Here is a 22,794-nt window from a genome sequence, read left to right as displayed (position 1 = left end):
AGACACAGAAATTGAAAAAAACACTTATAAAAAGTCTTTTCTTATGACTTGAAGATAAGTTTTTTTTAACAACTGCTCAAGGCTTTACCATCACATGAAGTCCCACATGAGGGGAAAGACATCAGCATAGTAGACTCAGGAGTCAGAATGCATTTGTTTAAATTCAAACTCTAGCACTTAATGATTATAAATTCTTGGGCAAATTACTTAACCTCTCAGTATTCATATCTACAAGATGGAGATTTTCTAGATATATAAAATCTACAAAATGGATAAAATAATCAATCTACATCTAAGGGTAGTGCTTAGCATAGTGCCTTGTTTCTAAAATGTACTCATGTAGGGTGGCAAACAGATTTGTTTGACTATAACACTGGAGATTCATCTTGAATTGCCCGGCAACTTGGAAGCTAGAATTAGGGGTCCTAAGCGTCTCCCATGTTGTAAACCCAACTCCCCAGGGAGCCCAGTGGCCTCCTATTACAACCATTAAGACCACTTCCCAAGGGCTCCAAGTCCTGAGCATCTGGCATTTCTAGCATCCCTATCCAGCTGATGCCCACCCACCTCAGGTGACTCGGCAACTGGGCCCAAAATGTTTATTTCTTCCTTGAGAAGGCAGTTTCACCCTTACATTATAAGAATGTAGAATAGCAGTCATGCAGTGTCTCTCCCCTCAAAACGCAAATCTAGTTTAATGTCCAGTTGCTTGCCCAGACTCCAGCATCCCTCCCACTGAGACAATGAGAAATGGGGACCACGTGCCTCTTTTTGCTGCTCACTGTTGGTCTTTCCAGTAAAACCTATCTCCTGGGACACTGTGGTATCCACCTTTCCCCACCTCGTCTCCATTCAGCAAATGTTAGCTACTCCTAGCTCCACTACCTTGGAATTGGCTCCTTTTATAAAGGAGGATTTATAGGAGACACAGTAGCCTTTGGTACGACCTCCCTGTTATGAAGTCAGCTATGTAAAATGTCCTGCCTGAATGACTACAGATGTTCTCAGTCCGTTCTTGCTTGTTTCAGCTGGGCTCTCTTCCAGGTGCTGGTCTTATGAATGAAGTCTTCTGACATAAAATTTGTGAGCAAACTAAGCCTAATCAGAGATAAAGTTTTAAGTTAATATTCTCCTAGTCTTTACATGTATGCAAATAATTAGTTGTGAGTTTTTAGGGATCCAAGGCATAAGCTTAGAAAATACACTTACAAGAAACCTCAGAAGCCAAAAAGTATAGATGTAGAAACTGGTTTTTGAAAATTTGATCTTCAGAGTTCTGAATTCTCAGCCTTAAGGTAAATTTAAGACAGTTTTACTGACAAAGAGAGAAAAGGAAAAAACTATGCTTTGAAGTAGAAGTATACTATGCCTCGGTTTTTGGCTACAGTTTTTATGATATAGTAAAGAAACAATGTTTTTTCATTTTTTAAAAAAATGCTGAGGGGCAAGAAGAACATGCATCCAACAGCATGTCCCACTAAAAAGCAAAACCCCAAAAATTCAATGTACAGAAGCAAAACAATGAATTTTCTTTTGAAAAATTTTGTAAAGAGGTCAGATCTGCAAGTCATTCAAAGCAAAATATATATATTTATAAACATATAAAGAAAGAATTCCCATTTTGAGAGAATTTTACAGGCTAGAAACACAAGTGAAGAAAAATATTTTGGGAAAAAGTGCTAGGTCATCAGATATAGTGGATGCTTCAGCAATAAGGAAGCTCCTATTTTCTCCTTACTGGTAAATGTTCACAGTTTCACACTGAAATAGGTACACTTTAGTGCTCCATGGCAATAGAGAAACATATTATCTTAAATTTCCTGTCTTCCTGCCTCTTAAATGTGCCCCATCTTCTGTAGGAGTCCTTAAATGTTGGCCTTCTTGCCATCTTACACATTGCTTTTTGATGAAAACACAAAATGGAGCTTTCTAGGAATACGTGATAAGGAATTGGTGATATGACCCTATGCAAGAAGACCTTTAAAAGGTGAAAAAGAGCTAAGCATACAGTGGGCTTTAAATTATGTCTTTGTGCTTTACCTATAGGACTCCACCATGCTCAGAAGTTCATTAATTGCATTAATTCCAGTCTGTGGACCTGGACGTGGGAGGAGGTGGAGAAATGACAAAAGGAGCTATAGCTACGGGACTGTTGACTAGATGGAGAATCAAGCAAATGGAAGAAACAACATTTCCCACAGTTAATGTTTAGTGAGCCAGAGCCATTTTTTCAATGCATTAAAAGTTAAAGTTAAAGCTTAAACATGCTTTTCAACAACTTTTTTAAAAGCAGGTCTATCCCGTACCCCAAACAGACAGTAGAGACTGTTCAACCAGGACTGACCTAGCCTTTGTCTTGATGTCACTGAGCTCTAGCCCTATTCCACTCACATCTGTTGCAGCCAGGGATCAGTTCACCCCTGACTGGAGCTGGCAATATGCACAACTCCAGGGGGCACAGTTCCCATGCTCTACAGCGGGAAGGGTGCAATGTGAAAGTCACCCTGGGCTGCCCCGAGGGACTTCTGCTAGAGGGAAGCTCAGGCTGCTGTGCTGCTGTGGCTCTCATTCAAGCCAGAGACCCTAAGTTTAATTTCTAGAAGCTGTAATGAGCTGTGAAAAAATGGATAAGAAGGTAACATTTTTAAAGATCAGTGATGGATGGTTCTCATTTATGTAATGAACCGTAGGCTGAGGAGAAATCTCATATACTAATCCTTCAAAACCTACAGGACTCTTTGGGTCTTAACCCCACCCCTTGCCTCTTATGCCTCCTTCTCTGACCCTGCATATTCTCTACCCCTGTCCCCAAACCCTGTGCATATGTCTCCACTCTACTTTCCATTCTCAGTATGTCTCTCCCCTTACTTATATCTTCTCCCTTTCCTTTTGATCTCTTTCATCTGTCTTTCTGCTCCTAACATTTATTTCTCTGTTCTGCTATTTTAAGCATTCCCAATATGTCGCCTTATCTCTATCTCTCTAGGTCCTTCCTTTCTGTGTCCCAGTGGGCATCATTCATCTCCAGCTGCCTTTTTACTGTCTATTTACCCTTTCCCCCACTGTTTCTTTAATCTCCTTTGGTCAATACCCCGTTTCTTTTATTTTTCTAGTTTCTTTCTTTCTATCTTTTCCTTTAACTGGCCATGATGAGAAACCAAAGTACACTGTCCTCTCTGTGGTCCCAGACTGATTTTTCTTCCGTGTCTGCGGTCCTTGAAAATGTACAGAAGACATTTGGGGATTCAAAAGTAAATCTCAATACTCATAACATTTAAAGCTGGCCTTTCCATTACACCTTGAACATATTGCAATTTTATAGATATTTATAACACATGCTGAAGAACATTTTTATACTATTTATTCCTGCACCGCACATGAGACTACTAAAGTGCAGGCTGTGTGATCCTTAATCTCAGCTCTACATATATTCCTCACTGGCTTTAGAATTCTTGAATAAATGCTTAAGCCTGTGTCAAACTCTTCTCAAGCATGTGTCTATTTTTCTCTTGACTATTTGTGTGCACAAAAGGAAAACTTTCCTCCTCGCCTTGTTTCACCCAGTTATTACCCCTGCACTAAAGTCCACCTTTGGGCAGCAACAGTCACATGATTTTGGAACTCAGATAATGAGTTAGGCAAATGCTGAGGAAGAAAACTTCCCAAATAATTTAGCATCTTCTTCAAGAAAAGTAAGCCACAAAACAGATCAAAGAAAAGAAGTAGTAACAGACTCATAAACATAAGAACAAAAATACATGAGTTAGAATCCAAAAGCTGGTTCATCGAAAAAATAATATAAAATAGATAAAATACCAAACAAACTACTTAAGAAGCGTAAAAGGGACCAAATGCAAATACACAAAATGAGAATTAGTTAAGGGGAAGGGGATAACCACAGAAACAGAAAACAGAAGGAATCTTAAGACACTATTTTGTTCAATTATGGCCAAAAAATTCGGAAAAATGGAATAAAACATGTAATATTTAAAAAAAGCATAATTTGCTAAAATTGACTTAAAAAGAAGGAGAAAGATCTAAAGAGACCGATATTCAGGACTGATACTCCAGATACTTTTATGGCAGGGGCCTCAAACAGTAAGAATGGAATCCAGCTGTAGCTGCACATTATGGCTGAATATAAGCCCTGCCAAGAGCCACATAAAACAGAAGAATTTGACAAAGAACTACCCTTAGAAGAGCTATAAGGTACTAATGGTTTAAGAGGAAATTCTACCAAAGCTTAAAAGAGTAGATAATTCCAAAATATTGAAATTATTTTAGAACATAGAAAAAGAAAATAAATGGGCATTTCGTATTTGATAAAGATATTTAAAATCAGGGAAAAATATTGAAGGGAGATAGATCACTCAATAAATATTGCTGGGACAATTGAGTAGCCACATGGATCTATACCTCACACCACATACCAGAAAAAATTTCAAATGAACCAATGATTAAAGTGTTCAAAATGAATCCTTAAAAGTACTAGGAGAAATGTGACATTTTAATCTTGAAATGAAAAGAACTTTCCCAAAAAGACTTTTAAAAATCCATAAACCATAGTGGAAAATGGAGAGAAAATTTTAAATATACTTATAATTTATTATATTGACATTTTATAGATGCTGGAAGGATACACAGCATTTAATGATAGGGAGAGATGGGGGTAAACTAGGCAAATGTAGGTCACTATGGAAGAGAGGCTTTCACTTTATTAAAACATTGATTTATATTACATAATAATACCTATTTTAAGCATGAGGAAATACTTTCTGAGAAAGGAATACTTGCTTATGATAAAATATCTAGGAGGTGGTGGAGCCAAGATTTGAATTAAAAAAGAGAAACTGAGTTAAATAATGTGGCACATAATTATATAAAACTTATATAACTCCAAAATGGAATATGTTAGAATAACAACTATTTTGAATAGTGCTTCACTTTACCTTACAGTAAATTGTAGAACTCTCTTCTTCATGGAATCCTGCTTTTTGTTCAGATATTTCATTTGGTGCCGTTTTATCAATGGTTTTTTCAAAGGAAGAACACAGGTATCAGTGGAAGGGAAGAATAGTTTGGAAAGTATGTTGGCAATTCTCCATCCTATATATTTGGAGAAATTTTCATCCCCTACATTTGATGAAACTTTTGTACTATAACTTGTGAAAGGATCAGTTGGGTCATTTATCTCAGCCTGTTGAAAGAAAAGAAAAAATAACCAGTTGACATAGAATTAAATGAGAAAAAATGACGTATTATTATTAAAGTTAAAATGTGTGTTTATTTTCTTTGACTAATGTTGCATTCTTCCTATTAAAATAAGCTTTAAAAGAAAAATGCAGTTCCCCAAAACATTTTAAAAATCGTAACAAGAATTTTCAATGAAATAAACAATTAAACATGAAGGAAATCAGTCTTGAAATTTCAAAAATGTAATGATATAATTTCTATTTTAAATTTGTATACTTCCCACACAAGAATTTCATAAGCATTTGTAATATTTATTTAATAAGAAATTAAGCAATCAGTTGAAGTAATACAGATGTTTTATTAAGTCAGAATTTCATTTCTCTGTGCATAATCTAAACTTTCCTTGAATTCAACAGAAAATTTCTATAGCACAAAACTTGAGTAAAGTAAAAAACAAAAAGGGCTTTATATTTAGCTTTCATTGGAGATGTTCTAGGATTCAGATTTATATTAAATTGAATACGTCCTAATATAGAAAAAAACCTAACACAAAAATTCCACAATACTTAAGCAATTTTTATTCAGGAAAGAGCAATTTTCTGAATTTTCCTATTTATATTTAATAATGTCCATGACTGATTTTTAATTATATCTTTTTTTTTTTAAACTCATTTGTGTTTTTTTTTTTTTTTTTTTTTAACTTATTTTTGACTGTGTTGGGTCTTTGTTTCTGTGCGAGGGCTTTTTCTAGTTGTGGCAAGCGGGGGCTACTCTTCATCGCAGTGCGTGGGCCTCTCACTATCGTGGCCTCTCTCGCTGCGGAGCACAGGCTCCAGACGCGCAGGCTCAGTAGTTGTAGCCCACGGGCCTAGCTGCTCCGCGGCACGTGGGATCTTCCCAGACCAGGGCTCGCACCCGTGTCCCCTGCATTAGCAGGCAGACTCTCAACCACTGCGCCACCAGAGAAGCCCCCTATATCTTCTTTTGAGATAGCTAGAGGCATGTTTTCCTTGGCTGGTATCAGTAATAATAAATGAAGATGTAAGTTTCAAAATGTCACATATTATACTTTTAGTGTTTACAATATGCTAATATTAAAAACTCTTTCTCATAACTAAGTTAGGTGCTGCCTCCTATTATTTAAGTTCTTACAGTTTTATTTAATATTATCCATCTTTGGGCAGCTCATTACCAATCACTCAGGATTCATTTTAAATGTCTATAGATCCTATGGTAGAAAACAAAGGAATGAAAAATGTTTTTCTGCATATGAATATCTAACTAACCTCTTTAGGATTCCAAGATCAGGATTACTGAAATTACTATTTAAAGACTGACTATTGCATTATCTAGACAAAATTACAGTGGAAAAAATGAGAACAATCTTATGATAAAGATTGAAAAAATAAAGGTTTAAAGCAATAAGGAAAATAGCAAAAGACAAAGTAAATACATATGGAATACTGTGAAATGATGAGAAAGAATAACATGCAAAAAACGTGTAAAAGAAATACGGTGAAAATCATGCAAATAGGTAAGCATCAAAAAAATGAAATGAGGACTCAAAATAGCCTCAAAGTGCTAGAAAATTAATACTGACATTTAAAAAAGAGAGCTGTATTTTCCCTATTTCAGAAAAGGAGCTTTATCACTAGCCCTCATTGAAATATACCTATTCTTAAATACCTTTGATTTCAATTATCTCTGGATGTTGCAATCAGTATACAATTATGTTTATACTATTCCCAGTTGTGTATCTTGCTTATTAACTAGGTCGAAATCATGGAAAGAGCATTCAATTTCAAACAAGAAATTAAATTGTGCCAAGAACACTCAGTAGCTGTTGTGATTTTTAGGACATTATTTAATGTCTCAAAGTCTGCATGTTCATCTGTAAAATGGTAATCACAATACCTGGGCTGTTTATTCTGCTTAGTTTCTCTGGATTAATTTTTTCATAAGAAAAGGTACTTCAAAATCAATAACAACATATAGTTGCACAAACCTACTACTATGAGCTCTTCGATTGCTAAGAGAATGATGAATTAATAAATGTGTAAGTGAATGGACCAACAAAAATAATGTTTTCTCATCACATAATTTCTGGTAAAATACATTGTTTCCAGGAGAGCATTACCCTGCATTATAGAATCTTAATGCTTTTTTCATTTTGTCTCATTTGGCTACGCTTTGCTTTCTTCCCTCCCAGACTGGATAGGTTATATAGATCCAGATGCCAGCTCTCTCAAATAGCAAAATGAAGGCATTGCCATATCTTTCACGATGGTTCCCTGGTTGAAAGCCCAGGTTAATTTTCCGCCCTCAATGATGTCCAAGGCATTCAACTTACGGAAATGTAGCTTCAAATATCGGTCAAAGGCATATTTGCCTTATCTATAAAAGGTTTTGTTTGTTTTCCTGCAGGAAAAAGCCAGGAAAGAATATGGGGCTTTGCAGTTAGAAAGATCTGAAATCAGGTCTGGCTATTCCACTTAGGAATTTAAAATGCAAACTTGGGGAATTTAGTTAACCTCTCCAGGTCTATATTTTGTGTTTAGTTTGGTTCCATTTTGTTTTTCATTTGTGATGTGGAGATAATAATTACCACCTCAGAGTTTTGTGAGGATTCACTTAGATGACAAAGGATGATCTGTCTAGCCAATAGTGAGAAGCACAATAGGGATCAGTTGCTTCAGGGCTACCCTAAGACAGACACTGATGCTCTGGCTTTTATAAGATCCTTCCACCACCAATCTTGAGAAGACTTGATCTAACCTCTTCATGCTGAAAACAAATTTGTTACATAGCTACTTTTATATTAACAAATTTATCAAATAGGATTATACTTCCATAGTCAGCTCTATTCTAAAGAGTCTTCCTTCTCTTAAAGATATTATTCTCATTTTAAAATTCAGAGACTATGAATTTATCTATGCCAATGGTGCATAACTATAAATCTATACTTCTTGGAAGTAAACTTACCCAAAATATTAATGACCATTGTTTAGATTCCAAATTCATGAATTTACTACCCCAAACTCCAATCTTTATACATTATTTATACATTTACATTTGTATCATGTGTGCCTATTTTCTTAGCAATGCCATGAAAGCTTTAAAATTCAGGATTTTTCTTATTGCATTGTTGAAACTTGACATTTTTTATTAAGAAACAAATGGCAATTTTTTATTATCTATGATAATTTTACTGATTTAGTATTAAAATTGAAAAAGTGGTATTCCTGAAGAATATTTCTCTCTCACATAGATTGTAGCAACATGCAAGGTCAGATACCCACCCTTCTGTCTTTATATTGGGCATAATGATGGTAAAAACCAGGATTCATTTAGGTTGGCAAGAAGATGGATGTCAGAGCAGGTGAAATTACGCAAGGAATTATGATGTAGTAGCAATACAAAAGAAAATAAAAGCCTGTCCACAGTTCTGAATTTTCCATCAATAATTAGGGAAATGTAGTACCGAAATTTAAGCTAACTCACACTACCCTCGACATAAGGGAATAAAAGAGAAAGAAATAGGATATTAAGCCACTGTGCCATAGTTTGCATTAAATTTTGTCTCCATCTCTTACTATGTCTCTGTTTTTGGTCTCCACCTGTCCTTAAGTAGTCTTAGACCTGGGAACATTTAACTTATTTGTGAAAAAACTTATAATTTTTTATTCAAACTTCAAAATTTAAATATAAGTGACTTATTGGTGGTCTCAAACGGTTATTTCCTACAGGAGTTATAAAATCTCACAAAGGAGGACAGCAGGAGTAACTACTTGTTACTAAAATTGTGGTCCTTAGACCATTATTATTGTCATTACCTAGGAGCATGTTCTAAATAGAGAATTTCAGGCCCTACTCCTGAATATATTAAAGTTTAAAAAGGACTGATGTAGTAGATTCAGAAAAGGACTAGATGGGAATATCCATTTTCCCACTTTACAAATTGTGTGATCTTGCACAAGTTACTTAACCTCTCTAAGCATGTTTCTTCATTCCTAAAATAGAATAATAATAATACTGTCCTTTCTAGGTTACTGTAAAAATTAAACACAAAACGTGAATATATTTTCTAGCACAGTGTCTGGCACACAAAAGTTCTTCAATAAATGTTAGTTCCTTGTTTATGTCTAATTTTGGAGGCAGGATGACATGGAAATGGCAAAGCCTTTGGGTTAAACTCACTCATAGGTGCGTTCACCACCAGCTACTTCTTTTAATCTTGTTTAGACTCAGATCCTTTATCTGTATGGGTGATGCTGGTGGTGGGAGAGTTATAAGGCTTAGATGAGTTAATAAAGGTAAGATACTTAGCACAGTGGCTGGTGCATTGTAAAAACTCTACAAATATTTTTGTTTTCTTAAAACAACATATCGGTTATACTGGAATTCTATTCATAAGTATTTAAAGAAACCACACTCTTTCAAAAATACACCTCCCTTTCCATGTTTAAGAGTTTCCATTTATGTCAAAAGAAGAGCCACATGTGGGGGATGAGAGAGACCGTTATTGAGAGAATAGAAACTAATAATGCTGTTTATTCTATTTTGCTGCTTAAAGAGTACATTAGGAAGATGGCAGCATGGAAGGATGTGGAGTTCATGTCTCCCTACAACTAGGACACCTGCTGGATGCTGGTGGGGGACCTCAATACCCAAGGAAATGGGAGGAACCCCAAGCAACCAGGTAGGATGTGGAGGGGGAGGAGAAGTGGAGGCCAGACAGGACCAGCGCCCCTGAGGGGTGGCTGGGAGAGGGGAGGGGTTCCCACACCTGGCAGGACCTTTGGGAGCTTGGAGGATCAGGGGGGAGTGCACCTAGCATTTCCCCTGCCCAAGTGGGTCCTGGGAGGCCTGCTGGGCTCCCAGACCTGGTCCTCTGTTCTCTGGGGCCCCCTCTGGGCCATGTGGGTCCTAGGAGCATAGGAGGGAGGTGGGGGGAGAATAGGAGAGGCAGATGGGGAGGGGCCCTCTGGGACTGGAGGGTCAGGGGAGGCACGGAGGGCGTTTCCCCCATCCACTTGGGCACTAGGAAGCCTGCTAGGCTACCGGGCCTGGTCCTCCATTCTCCAGGGCCCCCTCTGACCTTGTGGGTCCTAAGGGCATAGGAGGGAAGGAGGGAGGGAGGGAAGGGAGGAGGGAAAGAAGAGGAGAGGCAGACAGTGGGACCCACCAGGACTGGAAAATCAGCAGAGGTGTGGAGGGCGTTCCCCCCACCCATTCAGGCCCTGGGAAGCCTGCTGGGGTCCTGGTTCAGGTCTTTTGCCTTCCAGGGCCCCCTCTGGCTGCATTGGTCCTGGAATGGGGGGAAGAAAAGGAGAGGTGATTGCGAAGTGGCCCTCTGGGATCGGAGGATCAGAGGAGGCACCGCGGGCATTTCCCCCACCCTCTTGGGCCCCCCAAAGCCTGCTGGGCTCCCTGGCCAAGTCCTCTGTTCACCGGGGCCCCTTTCAGGGCGCATTGGTCCTAGGGGCGTAGGAGGGAGGCAGGGGGAGAAGAGGAGAGGCGGAAGGGGAGGGGCCCTCTGGGATGGAGGATCAGGGGAGGCATGGAGGGTGTTTACCCCACCCACTTGGGCCCTGGGAAGCCTGCTGGGCTCCCAGCCATAGTTCTCCATCCTCCAAGACACCCTCTGGCCATGGGGGTCCTAGGGGCGTAGGAGAGAGGCAAGAGGGGGGAAGAGGAGGAGAGGCAGATGGGAGGGGAACCTCCAGGACCGGAGGATCAGGGGAAGCGCCACAGGCGTTTCCCCCACCCACTCAGCCCCAGAAAGCTTGTTGGGCTTCTGGGTCTGCTCCCCTGCCTTCCTAGGCCCTCTCCAGCCACGTGGTTCCTAGGGGCATAGGAGGGGGGGGGAAGAAGAAGAGAGACCAAAGGGGAGGGACCCTCTGGGATAGGAGAATTGGGGGAACAGACCTAGCATTTCCCCCACCCACTTGGACCCAGGGAGCCTGTTGGGGTCCTAGACCTGATCCTCCACCCTCCAAGGCTAGAGGCACTGCTGGACCCTCCTACCATGCTAAGCCTAAGCGCCACCACCCACCCCTCCCAGTGCCTTTTATGGCCCTGTTGGGTCTGAAGCATAGGCCCTGCCTACCGACTAAACCCCGCCCCTACCTAAGTCCTGCCACACACAGGCAAGGCCTTTTCTGGCTTTTTTTTTTCCTCCTGTCTTTTTCTATTGTGGTTCTCTTTTACCTTCTGGTTGTTGTTTCATCTATATATTTATTTATTTTTTATTTTTTTCTAACATATCTGTTAGTTTTCTAATTTTATTTTATTTTTTACTCTGTTATTGATCTGCTCCTTATTTTCTTTTCTTTCTTTTGCAGACCTGCGTGGCTTGTGGAATCTTGGTTCACGAGTTGGGGATGGGGCCTGAGCTCTTGTGATGGGGGCTCTGAGTCCAAACCACTGGACTAACAGAAGACCTCAGACCCAGGGAATATTCATCACAGTGAGGTCTCCCACAGGTCCTCATCTCGACACCAAGACCCAGCTGTACCCAGCAGCCCACAAACTCAAGTGCTGGAAGCCTCAGGCCAAACAACCAGTAAGACAGGAACACAATCCCACCCATCAAAAAAAAAAAAAAACTGAGATGACAAAAAAATATGTCACTGATGAAGGAGCAAGGTAAAAAATTACAAGACCAATAAATGAAGAGGAAATAGGCAACCTTCCTGAAAAAGAATTCAGAGTAATGATAGTAAAGATGAACCAGAATCTCGGAAACAGAATGGAGGCACAGATCAAGAAAATACAAGAAATGTTTAACAAAGATCTAGAAGAACTAAAGAACAGAGATAAACAACACAATAACTAAAATGAAAAATACACAAGAAGGAATCAATAACAGAATAACTAAGGGAGAAGAACAAATAAGTGAGCTGGAAGAAAGAATGGTGGAAATAACTGATGAGGAGCAGAATAAAGATAAAACAATGAAAAGAATTGAAGACAATCTCAGAGACCTCTTGTACAACACTAAACGCACCAACATTCGAATTATAGGGGTCCCAGAAGAAGAAGAGAAAAAGAAAGGGTCTGAGAAAATATTCAAAGAGATTATAGTGGAAAAATTCCCTAACATGGGAAAGGAAATAGTCACCCAAGTCCAGGAAGTGCAGAGTCCCATACAGGTTAAACCCTAGGAGAAACACACCAAGACACATATTAATCAAACTAACTAAAATTAAATTCAAAGAAGAAATATTAAAAGCAGCAAGGGAAAAGCAAAAAATAATATACAAAGGAATCCCCATAAGGTTAACAGCTGATTTTTCAGCAGAAACTCTGCAGGCCAGAAGGCAGTGGCAGCACATACTTAAAGTGATAAAAGAGTAAAACCTACAATCAAGATTACTCTACCCAGCAAGGATTTCATTCAGATTCGATGGAGAAATCAAAAGCTTTTCAGACAAGCAAAAGCTCCAGAATTCAGCACCACCAAACCAGCTTTACAACAACTGCTAAAGAAACTTTTCTAGGCAGGAAACACAAGAGAAGAAAAAGACCCACATCTAAAGCAACTAGAGAAAGAAGAACAAAGAAAACCCAAAATTATTAGAAGGAAAGAAATCATAAAAATCAAAGCTGAAATAAGTGAAATAGAAATGAAGAAAAAATAGCAAAGATCAATAAAACTAAAATTTGGTTCTTTGAGAAGATTTTAAAAATTGATAAACCTTTAGCCATACTCATCAAGAAAAAAAGGTAGAGGATGCAAATTAATAAAATTAGAAATAAAAAAGGAGAAATCACAACTGACACCGCAGAAATACTAAAGATTATAAGAGACTACTACAAACAACTATATGCCAATAAAATGGACAACCACAAAAAACTGGACAAATTCTTGGAAGGGTACAATTTTCCAAGACTGAACCTGGAAGAATTAGAAAATATAAACAGACTTATCACAAGTAATGAAATTAAAACTGTAATTTAAAATCTTCCAACAAACAAAAGTCCAGGACCAGACGGCTTCACAGGTGAATTCTATCAAACATTTAGAGAAGAGCTGACACCCACTGTTCTCAAACTCATCCAGAAAATTGCAGAGGAAGGAACACTCCCAAACTCATTCTACAAGGCCACCATCATCCTGATACTAAAACCAGACAAAGATATCACAAAAAAAAGAAATTTACAGACCAATATCACTGATGATTATAGATGTAAAAATCCTCAACAAAATACTAGCAAACAGAATCCAACAGCACATTAAAAGGATCATACACCATGATCAAGTGGGATTTATCCCAGTGATACAAGGATTCTTCAGTATATGAAAATCAAACAATGTGATACACCATATTAACAAATAGAAGAATAAAAACCATATGATCATCTCAATAGAGGCAGAAAAAGCTTTTGACAAAATTCAACACCCATTTATGATAAAAACTCTTCAGAAAGTGGTCATAGAGGGAACCTACCTGAACATAATAAAGGCCATATATGACAAACCCACAGCAAACATCATTCACAATGGTGAAAAAGTGAAAGCATTTCCTCTAAGATCAGGAACAAGACAAGGATGTCCACTCTTGCCACTACTATTCAACATAGTTGTTTAAGTCCTAGCCACAGTAATCAGAGAAGAGAAAGAAAAGGAATACAAATTGGAAAAGAAGAAGTAAAACTGTCACTGTTTGCAGATGACATGATACTATACACAGAAAATCCTAAAGATGCCACCAGAACTACTAGAGCTAATCAATGAATTTGGGGAAGTGTCAGTATACAAAATTAATGCACAGAAATCTCTTGCGTTCCTATACACTAACAATGAAAGATCAGAAAGAAAAATTAAGGAAACAATCCCATTCACCATTGCAACAAAAAGAACAAAATACCTAGGAATAAACCTACCTAAGGAGACAAAAGACCTGTACTCAGAAAACTACAAGACACTGATGAAAGAAATCAAAGATGACATAAACAGATGGAGAGATATACCATGTTCATGGATTGGAAGAATCAACATTGTGAAAATAACTATATTACCCAAAGCAATCTACAGATTCAATGCAATCCCTATCAAATAACCAATGGCATTTTTTACAGGGCTAGAATGAAAAATCTTAAAATCTGTATGGAGACACAAAAGACCCCAAATAAGCAAAGAAATCTTGAGGGAAAAAAACGGAGTTGGAGGAACTGGACTCCCTGACTTCAGACTATACTACAAAGCTACACTAATCAAGACAATATGGTACTGGCATAAAAACAGAAATACAGATCAATGGAACAATATAGAAAACCAGAGATAAACCCACGCACCTGTGGTTAACTAATCTATGACAAAGGAGGCAAGGATATACAATGGAGAAAAGACAGTGTCTTCAATAAGTGGTGCTGGGAAAACTGGACAGCTACATGTAAAAGAATGAAATTAGAACACTCCCTAACACCATACACAAAAATAAACTGAAAATGGATTAAAGACCTAAATGTAAGACCGGACACTATAAAACTCTTAGAAGAAAACATAGGAAGAACGCTCTCTGACATAAATCACAGCAAGATCTTTTGTGACCCACCTCCCAGAGTAATTGAAATAAAAACATAAATAAACAAATGGGAACTAATGAAACTTAAAAGCTTTTGTACAGCAAAGGAAACCACAAACAAGATGAAAAGACAACCCTCAGAATGGGAGAAAATATTTGCAAACGAATCAACAGACAAAGGATTAATCTCCAAAATATATAAACAGCTCATGAAGCTCCATATTAAAAAAATAACCCAATCAAAAATCGGGCAGAAGACCTAAATAGACATTTCTCCAAAGAAGACATACAGATGGCTAAGAGGCACAGGAAAGGCTGCTCAACATCACTAATTATTAGAGAAATGGAAATCAAAACTACAATGAGGTATCACCTCACACCAGTCAGAATGGGCATCATCAGAAAATCTACAAACAACAAATGCTGGAGAGGGTGTGGAGAGAAGGGAACCCTCTTGCACTGTTGGTGGGAATACAAATTGATACAGTCACTGTGGAGACCAGTATGGACATTCCTTAAAAAACTAAAAATAGAATTACCATATGACCCAGCAATCCCACTACTGGGCATATACCCAGAGAAAACCATAATTCAAAAAAACACATGCACCCCAATGTTCACTGCAGCACTATTTACCATAGCCAGGTCATTTAAGCAACCTAAATGCCCATCAACAGACAAATGGATAAAGAAGATGTGGTACACATACACAATGGAATATTACTCAGCCATAAAAAAGAACAAAATTGGTTCATTTGTAGAGACGTGGATGGACCAATGACTGTCATACAGAGTGAAATAAGTCAGAAATAGAAAAACAAATATCGTATATTAACACATATATGTGGAATCTACAAAAATGGTACAGATGAACTGTTTGCAAGGCAGAAATCGAAACACAGATGTAGAGAACACATGTATGGACACCAAAGGGGAAAGCAGGGGAGGGTGGTGGTGGTGGTGGGATGAATTGGGAGACTGGGATTGATATATATACATTATTATGTATACAATATATAACTAATAAGAACCTGCTGTATAAAAAATAAATAAATAAAATAAAATTCAAAAAATTAAAGATCAAATTATATAAATGTAAAAATAAAAAAAAGGAATACAAATTGGAAAAGAAGTAGTAAAACTGTCACTGTTTGCAGATGACATGATACTATACACAGAAAATCCTAAAGATGTCACAATAAAAGTACTAGAACTAATCAATGAATTTGTTAAGGTTGCAGGATACAAAATTAATGCACAGAAATCTCTTGCATTCCTACACACTAACAATGAAAGATCAGAAAGAGTAATTAAGGAAACAATCCCATTCACCACTGCAATAAAAAGAATAAAATAGCTAGGAGTAAACCTACCTAAGGAGACAAAAGACTTGTACTCAGAAAACAATAAAACACTGGTGAAAGAAACCAAAGATGACATAAACAGATGGAGAAATATACCATGCTCTTGGATTGGAAGAATCAACATTGTGAAAATAACTATACTACCCAAAGCAATCTACAGATCCAGTGCAATCCCTATCACACTACCAATGGCATTCTTCACAGAATTAGAACAAAATTTTTTTACAATTTGTATGGAAACACAAAAGACGCCAAATAACCAAAGCAATCTTGAGAAAGAACAAGAGAGCTGGCGGAATCTGGCTCCCAGAATTCAAACTATACTACAAAGCTACAGTAATCAAGACAGTATGGTACTGGCACAAAAACAGAAATATAGATCAATGGTACAGGATAGAAAGCCCAGAGATAAACCCATGCACATATGGTCACCTAATTTATGACAAAGGAGGCAAGAACATAAAATGGAGAAAAGACAGACTCTTCAATAAGTGGTGCTGGGAAAACTGGACAGCTACATGTAAAAGAATGAAATTAGAATACTCCCTAACACCACACACAAAAATAAACTCAAAATGGATTAAAGATCTAAATGTAAGACCAGACACTATAAAACTCTTAGAGGAAAACATAGGAAAAACTCTCTTTGACATAAATCACAGCAAGATCCTTTTTGACCCACCTTCTAGAGTAATGAAAATAAAAACAAAAATAAACAAATGGGACCTAATGAAACTTAAAAGCTTTTGCACAGCAAAGAAACTATAAACAAGACGAAAAGACAACCCTTAGAATGGGGAAAAAATATTTGCAAATGAAGCAACTGACAAAGGATTAATCTCCAAAATATACAAACAGGTCTTGGAGCTCCATATCAAAAAGACAAACAACCGAATCAAAAAATGGGCAGAAGTCCTAAACAGACATTTCACCAAAGACATACAGATGGCCAAGAGGCACATGAAAGGCTGCTCAACATCACTAATTATTAGAGCAATGCAAAACTACAATGAGGTATCACCTCACACTGGTCAGAATGGCCATCATCAAAAAAATCTACAAACAATAAATGCTGGAGAGGGTGTGGAGAAAAGGGAACCCTTTTGCACTGTTGGTGGGAATGTAAATTGATACAGCCACTATGGAGAACAGTATGGAAGTTCCTTAAAAAAACTAAAAATAGAACTACCATATGAGCCAGCAATCCCATTACTGGGCATATACCCTGAGAAAACTGTGATTCAAACAGACACGTGCACCCCAATGTTCATTGCAGCTCTACTTACAATAGCCAGGACATGGAAACAGTCTAAGTGTCCAATGACAGATGAATGGATAAAGAAGATGTGGTACAGATATATGATAGAATATTACTCAGCCATAAAACGGAAAGAAATTGGGTCAGTTGTAGAGTTGTGGATGGACCTAGAGTCTGTCATACAGAGTGAAGTCAGAAACAGAAGAACAAATATCATATATTGACATATACATGTGGAATCTAGAAAAATGGTACAGATGCACCTATCTGCAGGGCAGGAATAGAGACGTAGATGTAGAGAACCGACATGTGGACACTGTGGGGAAAGGGAGGATGGAACGAACTGGGAGATTAGGTTTGGCATAAATACACTATCATGTGTAAAAGAGATAGGTAGTGGGAACATGCTATATAGCACAGGGAGCTCAGCTTGGTGCTCTGTGACAATCTAGATGGGTGGGATGATGGCAGGGGGGAAGTCCAAGATGGAGGGGATATATGTATACATATAGCTGATTCACTTCATTGTACAGCAGAAACTAACATAACATTGTAAAGCAATTATACTCCAATAAATAGAAAAAGTACATTAGGAGTATGGAAATATCATTAAAAATAAAAACAAATTTTATTTTAAAGATATCACCATGAAATGTTAACCAGGAAGGGCTTTACCTAATGAGTCAAAGGCACTCTGAATAAAGTCACATATTCATTTTAGTTGTACATATTTCCTTTTGATATTTTAGGTCATATACCAGATGGCAGAAAGCATTTATACATGATGACTTTTCCTAGATGTGCCAACATATGCTGCTGAATTGCCTATACAGAAGAGCCTTGCTCATTGCAAGTCTCCATGGAAGTATTTCAAACAAAGCACATCAATTAACATTTGTTTATTATGCCACTGTGACTATATGACAGTTTTTTATTTCTTTCCCAAATACTCAGGCAACAGTTGGGTTTATATTGAATTTGTCAGATGAAGGGTTCATGTTTAGGGATATTTAGAAATGTTTTTCATTTCAAATTTGCTATTAAATATCTCACCTCTCATCTGACCTCCATTAAGTATCAAATTTTATGAACAGATATAAAAAGAATTGTAGATGATAGAATGCTACTTCGGATAAAAAAAACATACAAGACATTAAAGTACATAATACAGTTAGTAAAGGATTTACCAGTGATGTAGATAAATTGAGGCATTAAGTATAAATTTTAATTTATTAAAATCAATAGTTTATCATATGAATTGCATATTTATTTTTAAAGTATAAAAAGAGAAAACGTCTCTTAATTCCATAAACATACAAGTATCATCAATCCTTGTGAAATAAATCCTTCCCACTCTAATGTAGAGTAGTTTATAATTAAGGCTATGTTTCACTCTGTGTAGGTAATATGATGATTACCTTACACAAGGAAAGGTTCTGGGAGTAAGGTGTTAGGAAAGAAAGAATAAACAAAGGTTTTGCTATAAGCATAGTCATTTGCATTAACTGAAATAAAAGTGGAATAAATATTTTATTTCAGATCAAAGCATCTGAGGCACAAGCCTTCACTGTATGCACTGTATAGGGCTTTTTTTTTTTTTTAGATGTTCTCTATTCACATTGAGCAGTGAGGCAGCATCTAAAGACTAACAGGGTTTTTACCACTTGTAAAAGAAATCTTCTAACTATGTTATGCCATAGAATTTGTTCCCCAAAGAGGTATCACAGGACAATAATATAAGTGGTTTAATGGTATGTGGGAATTATTAAGTAATTTTTTAAAACTAAGCATGTTTAAAAACAAGTAACTAACCTTTGTATTTTATTATTGTAAGTAAGTGTTGCCATGATAGTGCCAAAAAGAAAGAAAAGGAAAGGAAATTTGATTATATCATGCTCATGTTGTACTGTAAAATTAAACACACCTATAAAGATAAATTATATAGAAAGTGTTCAGACTATTCCAAACAGGATAGTACAACTTTAATAATTTCAAAATATTTGCTCTAACACATTACACCTATAGACCAAAGGTACTCATTCTTTTGAAATCATCTTGCTTTGTCTGAGTCATATATGTGATTTAGTTGTTTAAGTTATTCTATGGTACCATTATTAACTCACTTAAGAAGGCAGCTTTTTAAAACATGAAATAAATATGAGTATCATTTTCCTCAGAGAAATTAAGCATAAAAGGAAGTTTCAGCCTTAGAAAAGAAAAACTGAAAACTGAATAGATGCTAATCACTTTGGTCTTTTGAATAATTAGCTGTGGAGAATTTAAAGGCATTAGTTTAGACATTATTATTCCTGAAACCTAGTATAGACATATTAATATGCAATTTACATTAAAAATATATTAGCTAAAAATAATTTGAAAAAAAAGGCTTTATGACCAAAATCATAAAAATGATGCAAGGAAAACCATTAGCTAGGAAAAGAACAAACACTGCAATCAGACACTTAACTTTGTCATATCTATACCAATATAAAATTCTTGGCCAATAAAACTATCCTTCAAAATCAGATTGAATAAAAACCTTTTGTCAGTAAAAACTGACAGAATTAGCCACCAGCAGATGCTCATGAAAAGAATATGAAAGGATTTTCTTTGAGTGAAAGAAAAATAATCCCATATGGAAGGTCAGCAATTCAAGAAGGAAAAGTAAGGAAAGAAACATGTAAATATATAAGTAAATCTAAAGAATACTGAGTGTATAAAACAATATTAATATGTTGGTATCTGTAAACACACACACATGAAGCCATGCACACACACACAAAAACACAGAAACACACCCAGAGAAACACACACAGTTTAAATGCTCAACAGGAAAATTGTTTAAGAGAAAGAAAAGGAGTTAAAATATTATAAGACGATTTTATGGTCCAGGAAAATATAAATCTCCCTACATTAGAATTCAATAATAGGGATTCATTTTGTAACATCAGGGTAACAAATAAAGGAATGTGTGACCACCAAGTAAACAAACAAAGGGGGTGGGATGAAATGGTATAATGAAAAATCTTCCTGAAAGGGCACAAAATGAGTTTTAAAAAAAGGAGAGAGAACAACCAGAAAACAAATAACAAAATGGCAACAAATACGTAACTATCAATAATCACTTTAAATGTCAGTGGACAAAAGTCTCCAATCACAGGACATAAGGTGGCTGATTGGATTAAAAAACAAGACCTATCTACATGTTGCCTACAAGAGACTCACTTTCGAGCTAAAGACACATGCAGACTGAAAATGAGGGGATAGAAAAATATATTCCATGCAAATAGAAATGAAAAAAAAAAGCTGGGAAAACAATACTCATATCAGACAAAGTAAACATTAAAGTCAAAGTCTATAATAAAAGACAAAAAAGGGCATTGTATAATGATAAACGGATCAATACAAGAAGATATAACATTCATAAACATGTATGCACCTAATATAGGAGCACATAAATATATAAAGCAAATAGCAACAGACATAAAGGGAGAAATTGAAAACAATACAGTAGTAGTAAGAAACTTTAAAAGCTCACTTACACAAATGGACAGATCATCAGGCAAAAAATCAATAAGAAAACATTTGCCTTAAGTGACATATTAGATCAGTTGAACTTAATAGATATCTCAGGACATTCCATCCAAAAACAGCAGAATACATATTGGATTCAAGTGCATATGGCAAGTTCTCCAGGATAGATCACATACTAGGCCACAAAACAAGTCTCAACAAATTTTAGATAAAAATTATATCAAGTATCTTTTCCAGTATGAAACTGGAAATCAATTATAAGAAGAAAAATGGGAAAAACACAAACACATGAAGAATAAGCAGCATGCTACTAAGAAAAACGATGGTTCAACAAAGAAATCAAAGACGAAATCCGAAAATACCTTGAGACAAGTGAAAATAAAAACAAAACTTTCCAAAATCTATGGGACACAGCAAAAGCAGTTCTAAGAGGGACGTTTATAGCAATAGAGGCCTACCTCATGAAACAACAAAAATCTCAAATAAACAACCTAAATGACCATCTAAAGGAATTAGAAAGAGAAGAACAAACAAAGCCCAAAGGCAGCAGAAGGAATGAAATAATAAAGGTAATAAGGAAATAAATAAAACAGAGACCAATAAGACAATAGAAAAGATCAATGAAACCAAGAGATGATTTTTTTGAAAAATAAACAAATTTGATAAGCCTTTAGCTAGGCTTATCAAGAAAAAAAGACAGGACACAAACAAAACAAGAAGTGAAAGAGGAGAAATTACAAATGATATCACAGAAAAACAATAATGAGAGAATACTACAAATAGTTATCTGCCAACAAATTGCATAACCAAGAACAAATGGACAAACTCTTAGAAACATATAATCTTTCAAGACTAAATCAGGAAGAAATAGACAGTCTGAACAGACTGATCAGTAGAAATGAAATTGAATCTGGTATCAAAAAACTTCCAAAAAAGTCCAGGATCAGAGGGCCTCACAGGAGAATTCTACCAAACATAAAAAGGAGAGTTAACACCTATCCTCAAACTATTCCAAAAAACTAAAGAGGAGGGAACACTCCCAAATTCATTCAACAAGGTTACCATTACCCTGATATCAAAACCAGACAGACACTACAAAAAAGAAAATTACAAGCCAGTATCTTTGATGAACATGGATGCAAAAATCCTCAACAAAATATTAGCAAACTGAATTCAACAATATATAAAAAAGATCATACACCATGAACAAGTAGGCTGTATTCCAGGGATTTAAGGATGGTTCAACTTACGCAAATCAACCAATGTGATATCCCAAATTCACAAAATGAAGGATAAAAATCACATGATCATCTCAGTAGATGCAGGAAAAACATTTGACACAATTCAACACCCGTTCATGATAAAAAACTCTCAACATATTTGGCATAGAGGGAAAATATCTCAACATAATAAAACCCATTTATGAAAAACCCATAGCTAACATCATACTCAATGGTTAAAAAAATGAAAGTTTTTCCTCTAAAATTAGTAACAGGACAAGGATGCCCACTCTCACCATTTCTATTTAACATAGCATTGTTAAGTCCTAGCCACAGCAATCAGACAAGAAAAATAAAAAGCATCCAAGTTGGAAGGGAAGAAGTAAAACTGTCACTATTTGCAGATGACAAAATACTATACATAGAAAACCTTAAAGTCTACACCAAAAAAAGTTAAAACTAATAAATGAATTCAGTAAAGTTACAGTCTACAAGAATAATATACAGAAATCTGTTGCTTTTCTATACACTAATAATGAACTATGAGAAAGAGAAAGCAAGAAAACAATCCCTTTTTTTTGGTACATCCTGCATTTAAAAAAATTTTTTTTTATTTAAGTATAGTTGAGCTACAATGTTGTGCTAATTTCTGCTGTACAGCAAAGTGACTCAGTTATACACATATATACATTCTT

General features: G+C 36.4%; 1 protein-coding gene across 1 annotated transcript in view; it reads right to left on the bottom strand.

The window, feature by feature from the left end:
• TMEM232 (transmembrane protein 232) overlaps nt 1-22,794 on the bottom strand; it is a 263,618-nt gene that overhangs the window by 128,818 nt on the left and 112,006 nt on the right. Inside the window, 1 exon segment of the mRNA XM_082455780.1 lies at nt 4,950-5,197. Within this exon segment, the coding sequence (XP_082311906.1) occupies nt 4,950-5,197 (248 nt within the window).

This window comes from Balaenoptera physalus (assembly GCF_965194825.1).
Source record: "Balaenoptera physalus genome assembly, chromosome: 3".
Lineage (NCBI taxonomy): Eukaryota > Metazoa > Chordata > Mammalia > Artiodactyla > Balaenopteridae > Balaenoptera > Balaenoptera physalus.
Note: the sequence above shows the minus strand (reverse complement) of the source record. Positions and strands in the feature narration are given on the sequence as shown.